Source organism: Frieseomelitta varia, unplaced genomic scaffold (assembly GCF_011392965.1).
Source record: "Frieseomelitta varia isolate USP_RPSP 00005682 unplaced genomic scaffold, Fvar_1.2 scaffold_596, whole genome shotgun sequence".
NCBI lineage: Eukaryota > Metazoa > Arthropoda > Insecta > Hymenoptera > Apidae > Frieseomelitta > Frieseomelitta varia.
Window position 1 is genome coordinate 24,987 of NW_025110363.1, and position 7,707 is coordinate 32,693.

At 41.9% G+C, this 7,707-nt stretch overlaps 1 protein-coding gene across 1 annotated transcript; it reads right to left on the reverse strand.

Moving 5' to 3' along the window:
• Positions 1 to 857: 857 nt before the first annotated feature.
• Positions 858 to 5,181, reverse strand: LOC122534439. The gene is made up of 2 exons (XM_043665074.1): positions 4,991 to 5,181; positions 858 to 1,666 (listed from the first exon to the last, which is right to left on the reverse strand). The coding sequence occupies exons 1-2, from the start codon at positions 5,068 to 5,070 to the stop codon at positions 1,399 to 1,401; spliced, it is 348 nt and encodes a 115-aa protein (XP_043521009.1). The 5' UTR covers positions 5,071 to 5,181; the 3' UTR covers positions 858 to 1,398.
• Between the last annotated feature and the right edge of the window lie 2,526 nt (positions 5,182 to 7,707).

Genomic DNA, 7,707 nt, shown 5'->3' on the forward strand with positions numbered 1-7,707 from the left:
AACGTGGGCAAGTGACGAACAACAAAATGCAACAAGATCGAAGGAGCGGGAAATGTGTCGAAAACGAACGGCGACGACTCGGCACGACTCGGTTTACTCGGGGCCCGTAGCAGGGCTCGACCGGCCGTCACACAGCCTAAGGATCCTTCTTTGGGCGCAGACACGCAATTAACTACAGGCTATATTCCTTCGGCGTGGTGGAGAAGAACACCGGGGGAAGAAAGGGAGAGAAAAAGAGATGGGAGCGAGCCGTGGTCGGGCGAAAAGGGCAGCGACTCTCAGAGCGCTCGGTTCTTGTCCGGTGAGGGATCGGGGCGAACGGTCGGTAAGGAAGGAGAGACACGGCCGAGGCTGAAACGGGTCGAGAGATACCACCCATCCCCCATAAAAGCTTCCATGCGTGTCAAGCGTTATACGACCACGTTACTATTAAATACGTCAAAGCTTCGTATGTTTATTGCATATTGGATGCCGTGCACTTTGGCTCCTCTGCCGATCGCTATAACCCATAGCCCGTAACCCATAACCCATAACCTGCAACCCGAACCGATCACCGTTGTCATTCTACAGTCGAATACCTAGAGCGTCTACTCTTTTCTCCGCGATTTTCTTTCTTAAGATTAGCGGAGTGCTAAAATTTTTCGATGCGTGTTTTTTCGTACCTCGAATCATTTATTAGCGGATCTGTATTCTTCCGTATGTTGTTAATCGATTTTTTTTTTTTATAATCGTTTTTAGTCCCGCGGGAAATGCTTTTGACAGGGGATCCGTGCAGTACGTTGTGAGTATTGAAAAATTATTGTAAATGCGAACTGAAATCAGCTGAAAAAATCAATCGAATCGCATTTTATATCAGTGCAACGGTCTGGGTATAATCCTCGACGATGTTTCCTCTTTGGGGTGGTTTTGTTGTAATACGTTGCATCGTGTCAGATTCAATCGTACATCATTTGTATTTGTAGAGAATTAAAAGTTGAAAATTCAAAATTCTTGTCTCTTGAATCGAAAGCACGAGTGTAAATATTATAATTCAAAGGCGAAGGAGTTGAAAAACGTTCTTAAACGCAACGTTTCTTTTGTGTTTCTTCAAATCGACGACCCTGTTACGCGATGCGTATAACTAAAAATTATACTTATTTAAAGTTTCACAGAATTATTTATTTGAACAAGACAAGACTTCCACCTCGGTACTTATAGATACTAGCTTATGCTTGCTGCTAATGCTAAACTATTTCTGTCTGTGAAACCTTCTGCTGCTTTCCTATTCGTACTTTGCTTCCTGATCTTGAAGTACCTTAGGACGATTCACGCATGATTCCTAACCTTCCTCCGATTCGAAGTGCCGATCTCCGTGAATATAATGTCTTACGATACGTAATAGTGTTAAGAAACAGTCTTTTATAACTTTAGCTGAATCACGAAATTTTCTTCAGCAACTTTTGTAGTAGAATCTTTGTTCACTATTGTAGTCAACAGTCGGTCGCTTGAACGCTCTCGACTTTGCTTTAATTCCTTCTCCCAGTTTCCGATCGCGACAATCGTGGCTGAACCGGCGTAATTCGTTGTCACGGAACTCGAAACTCGAAGATGCTCGATGCTCGTCGTTCGGTACGAATCCGGGTGTGTTGCTCTCGTCGTCGATGGAAACACATCGGCGAGCACCGCTCTGAAACAGAAAAGGCAAAGAAGCAAAAAAAAAAAAAAAAAAAGGAAGAAAAGAGAGAGAGAGAGAGAGAGAGAAAGAGGAAAAAGGAAAAAAAAAGAAAAGAAACAAGCGAGAGGGAGAGAAGAAGGCGCGTGCGCGCGTTCGTGCTTTCTCTTTCAGGATGAACAAACGCGGATGCAAAAGAAGTCTCTGAATGAGCGATGCCTACGGACAGTATGGAGCTTCTCCGTTATTAGCATCTACTCGGTTTCCTTGTGCCGGCGTCCGTGTGACGCACACACCGGCCGAAAGGGAACAGAGCGGTCATTATGGAGATTGAAACACCGTTCGGTAACACGTTCGCTTCGCTCTTTCTTTCGCTTCGTTTCGTTTCCTTTCCTTTCCTTTCCTCTCTACTCCTCTCCTCACCGCTCCTCTCCGCCCTTCTCTCCACCCCCTTCCACCATTTCGTTTCGTTTCGTTTCGCGTGCTCGTTCATTCGCGCTCCGCGTAATCATCTCCGCGAATAAAGAGAAACGACGTTGCAGGTAGCGTGCACCCACCGCGCGACAACCGCGCGATTTCCCGTTGTGCTTGGTTTCTTTTTTTTTCCTTTTCATTCGTTTTTTCATTCAACGGCTGTCAAAGAGGATCGTCGGCGACGAATCGCGTTCTCTCGTTTATCGACCGACCAATTGCCGGACGTCCGTCGCAGATTAACGGCGATCGACTTTCCGTCGTTGCGTCGTCTTTGCGTTGCTTTTTTAAGTTGCAATTAACGTAAAACCTCCCGATGTAAGACGTCACAATTGACAAAATCGTTCCGCGTGTAATTATAAATTATACATATATAATTTCGGTTGCTTCTGATATTATTTAGAATAACATTTCTTCACAATTGTTATTTTCGTGACATTCGTTTCAACCTAACAAGTAACAAATCTATATAAAAATATAATAGAGCCTGTCGAGGTGCAACTAATTTGTACAACTGATGATTCCCCACTGTCATTGCGCAGTTCTGTATCTGACCAAAAATTCGAGCCGCATCGAATGGCATCAAGCCAGAAAAAGGAATTGATCATGGAACGATTAACTCGACAAATCGATTAACTCATAATTATAAACTACACGTACAATTTTGGTTGCCTCTAATGTTATTTAGAATAACATTTCTTCGCAATTGTTATTTTCGTGACATTCGTTTCGACCTAACAAGTAACAAATCTATATAAAAATATAATGGAGCCTGTCGAGGTGCAACTAATTTGTACAACTGATGATTCCCCATTGTCATTGCGCAGTTCTGTATCTGACCAAAAATTCGAGCCGCATCGAATGGCATTTGGCCAGAAAAAGAAATTGATCATGGAACGATTAACTCGACAAATCGATTAACTCGTAATTATAAATTACCCGTACAATTTCAGTTGCCTCTAATGTTATTTAGAATAACATTTCTTCACAATTGTTATTTTCGTGACATTCGTTTCAACCTCAACAAGTAACAAATCTATATAAAAATATAATGGAGCATGTCGAGGTGCAACTAATTTGTACAACTGATGATTCCCCATTGTCATTGCGTAGTTCTGTATCTGACGAAAAATTTGAACCGCATCGAATGGCATTTGGCCAGAAAAAGAAATTGATCATGGAACGATTAACTCGACAAATCGATTAACTCGTAATTATAAATTACCCGTACAATTTCGGTTGCTTCTGATATTATTTAGAATAACATTTCTTCACAATTGTTATTTTCGTGACATTCGTTTCGACCTAACAAGTAGCAAATCTATATAAAAATATAATAGAGCCTGTCGAGGTGCAACTAATTTGTACAACTGATGATTCCCCATTGTCATTGCGCAGTTCTGTATCTGACGAAAAATTTGAACCGCACTCGAGACGCATCGAATGGCATCTGGCCAGAAAAAGAAGTTGATCGTAGAACGATTAACTCGACAAATCCCCCCCTCCACCCCGAGAATACGACGACGAAGAGACAGGGTTCGCGTATCCTGTTGTCATTGCGACATCGGCTAGAACATCGTTCGTCTATCCGGCGAACGTACTAGGAATTCGAGCGGGCAACGCTCGGCACGGCCACTCGCACAATCCTCTCTCTCTCTCTCTCTCTCTCTCTCTCTCTCTCTCTCTCTCTCTCTTCCTTTTCATTGAAACGAGCAATTCTCGAAAAGCGTGCACGCGTAGACGCGGCGGTAAACAGAGGACGACACGGGCTGGTGAGCGGACAATGTGCCCGGGGAGCCCGGAAAGACAACGCGAATCCATCATCTCTGTAGGAGTAGAGGCTGAAAGGGCTTTGCGGCACCGCACTCTGTGTAATTGTGGTCCCGGCCCCTGGTGGCCCGGACTACACCCCGACCAGCACCCCCTTTCTGGCTTACCGCGATACGTATGGCTGCCCGGCAACCTCCACCCAGCTACTCAACCCTACCCTCTCCACTGCTGGTCCTCCACTTCTCTCTTTCTCTCTCTCTCTTTGCTTCTCGTTTTCGCGCGAAACTGCACGTACTGCCCGTGTAGCTGGTCAACCCCGTCGCGCTCCCACTCTCTTCGTTATCCCGGACGAAACGCGAAACGTTGTTCCATTTCTTTCTCGAAACCAGTTGCCGCTCTTGCAAACGTCTTGCGATACTTTTTATCTTTTTGATGTTCGACACTTCGTCGCGTAATTCGGTGTATATATATGTATATCTTGTAATGAACGATATGTTAATGTGTTTTGATAGCTGCCATGACGACGTTGGTTCGAACGAGTAAAATGAATGGTCGTTGAGTAAAAAATTTTGAACATCATAGGTGACTGGGTACAGATGGTATTACGGAGTAAAGAAAAATGCACTGTTAAACAATTAATCTTGATTCATATCTTAATTAATATTAATTAATATTGTATTGCAAAAATTAAGCATTTGTGTATTGTATTATATGTTGTGTGCCTAATCTCGCGTGGCAGTCAACGTGTTAATATTTATTGCAGTGAATTGTAGCCAATGTGTAAAATTCAGACAACTGTCATTATATTTTTTTAAAAATTTGTACTTTCGGGAAATAGCGGCTCAAATTTACGTACGACTTAATGTAAAATTAAGAAGAAACAAAATCCCACGCAGATAGATAAACGGTGTCTCTGATAAAACCACAGCTAAATGATTGCCACGTCTCTCTATATTTAAATTCCTATTTTTAGCAATTGCTAATCACTATTACAAATTTTTAGTAATTACTAATTGAACAACATGTAACAAGACATACATATTATCTGTTTCAGTGAGGCATAATTTTATCTCCGAAAAATTCGCGAATTTTCCTCACCTCGCAAACACTTTGAATACATATATATATATATCCCCTTCGTCAAAAATACATCCATTCCATCTGTTCGGCGAGCTCATTTCCTTCGAAGATGATGTCACGTCTACGTGCGATACTAGCTGGTGTGATAGCTTTACTAGGATACTTCTGCTTTCTCTTCTCTTCACTGCACTACATTAACATCCCACCGCTTCTCGAGGGCGAACTGCTATCGCGAACCAGAACAGTTGCATAAAATGTTCTCAACAAGTTCAAAAGGAACGATGATTAGTCGATCAGACGAACTAGGGAGGAAGGAACGTCTCGATGATGCGACGCGTCGAATGGTGGGGTGTCGAGGTCAGCCAGTACGAGATACACCGACGAGACGCGGCCGAGGTCCACGGGGGTTAGACCCCTGTGCCCTGTAGAGGTCCGGGTCCCCGATTAAGAGGTTCTTCCTCGTGGCCGTACGGTTCGCGTAACTCTCATTCTCCCGTTATTTTTCCCCTCCGAGTTTCACTCGTGGTAGACGGCGTGGCTGCGAAACTCGAGATAGAAAGTGCAGCTTCCTCGCGACCTCGTCGCCCCTCTGCCTCTTCTTTCCCTTTTTCCTTTCTCTTCATATCGTTCCATTTCTTCTTCTACACAAAATACACAGCCAAGCAGGACGCAGGACGTCGAATCTTTCATCAACATCTTACTCCGATAAATCTTCAAACTCGAATTTTCTCGCGGGGCTCTAGCATTAGCTGCTCACCAACCAGCCAGTGTAGATACGACGCAATTACTGTCGGCGATCAGCTCGCAAATTACCCGCACCATTGTACGTACACATTTCCTTACCCGTTTTCTCCTCCTGTCGTCTTCCTGTCGTTTCTTCGTTGAAAATGGCGTTCTCGTTCACGGTTGACTCCAGCGTGTACGGTGGTCGAGGTTGCGCAGGGTTCGCCCCCGAGCCACCGGAGATAGATGGCAGAGTTCCGCGGTGCGCGCCCACATAGCAGCAATGTAAGTCGTGCCTTCTTTATGGGCCGGCCCGTGACCCCGCTACTTGTAAACCGACTAAAGATTCAGAAATAGCCGTCGCACGGCGCCGTGCCGCTTTTCTTTTTCCATCGCGACACGGCCTTTGCTCGCTCGCTTCTGTCTTTCTCCCTTTTTTTTTTTCTTCCTTTTTCCTCTTGGCTCTTTCTCTCCTTCTTTTCATCCGTCTCTCGGACATCGACGAGAGAGAGAGAGAGAGAGAGAGAGAGAGAGAGAGAGAGAGAGAGAGAGAGAGAGAGAGAGATCGTAACTTATCGTACCGCAATGCGATCGAAGCGAGGGAATTCGCGAGGGGCCGAATGTCGTCGGCTGGTCCTCTCCTCCGCGTTTATTCGTCACCGGTGTGGGTAAATTTGTCCTTTTAGGATGAGGTCGAGAAAGTATCAGTTTTTAATAGTGGGAAAATTGCTGACATTTTCAAAAAATCGATCTTTTTGTTTGTTTTAAATAGTTGTTTAATGTCTTAGAAATAAGATGCAAAAGGTCCTAGCCTTTGAAACGACTTATTTTGCAGTATAATCAATCCGCGGATTATTACAGAAATAATTGAATTTGTATCACTGTTTACAACTTGAAGCAGTATTATAAAGTGTGAATCGTGCGATTCGAATATTACTTTTAGTGAATCGAATATTAAGGGTGTTGGATTCAATTTGGTTGTGAATTACCGATTAATTAACTAGCTTACTCTACGTATTTACCATTTACTAACTTCTCCAACAGTTCCTTCTCTTCATATTGTCGCAGCTCTCTAACCAGTGCTTTAGAGTCTGCCCCTATTGCTTAATTTACATCTTCTTTTTCCCTCATCCAATCACAATATCTATTATACGGCATGTTATTTCTATTATTTATCAGATCGTCACTTATTTACAGTGTGTTATTTCATGGTGGTCATAGGACTATTAAGAACTCGTCTTATTGTTAGAAATCTATCTTGAATCTTCTATAGAAGTTGTTATGTACTCGGCTTGATAAGATTGCACTGGAATATTCCAAACGTGTCAGAACTAACGTTCTGAGAGTGATTCAGGATTTCAAAAAGCAAGAAATACAATCTAAGAGATCTATCGAGTATGTATTCAAAATATGATGGTTAAATTGTAAAAGTATCATCATAGTAAATACTAAGATCCTCCATTGTAGCTACAATATAGAATATAAAAGTCTAGAATATAAAATGTAGAATATAGAATATACAGAATACAGAATTTTGTTCATCTTGCGCATTATTCTCGGTTACATAACGTTCGATTATCGTGCAAACACTCAAGTTATTTAGATTGTATTTATTATCATTATAAAAAAAAAGAAACACAATCTAAGAGATCTATTGAGTATGTGCTCAAAATATGATGGATAAATTGTAAAAAATCATCATAGTAAATACTAAGATCCTCCATTGTAGCTATAATAGTCTATAATATAGAATATAAAAGTCTGTAATAAAGAATATAAAAGTCTATAATATAAAATATGAAAGTCTGTAATAAAGAATATAAAAGTCTACAATATAGAATATAAAAGTCTATAATATAAAATATAAAAGTCTACAATATAGAATATAAAATACAATATAGCATATACAGAATTTTGTTCATCTCACGCATTGTTCTCGGTTGCATGACGTTCGATCATCGTGCCAACACACCCAAGTTATTTAGATTGTATTTATTATTATCATCAAAAAA

Bases quoted from the DNA above. Each gene is read 5' to 3' on its own strand.
- LOC122534439 (XM_043665074.1), bottom strand. From the start codon at position 5,070: ATGAGCTCGCCGAACAGATGGAATGGATGTATTTTTGACGAAGGGGAT. The intron at 1,667-4,990 runs GTGAGGAAAATT...TTTCTGTTTCAG, and splicing joins GTATTCAAAGTGTTTGCGAG to AGCGGTGCTCGCCGATGTGT.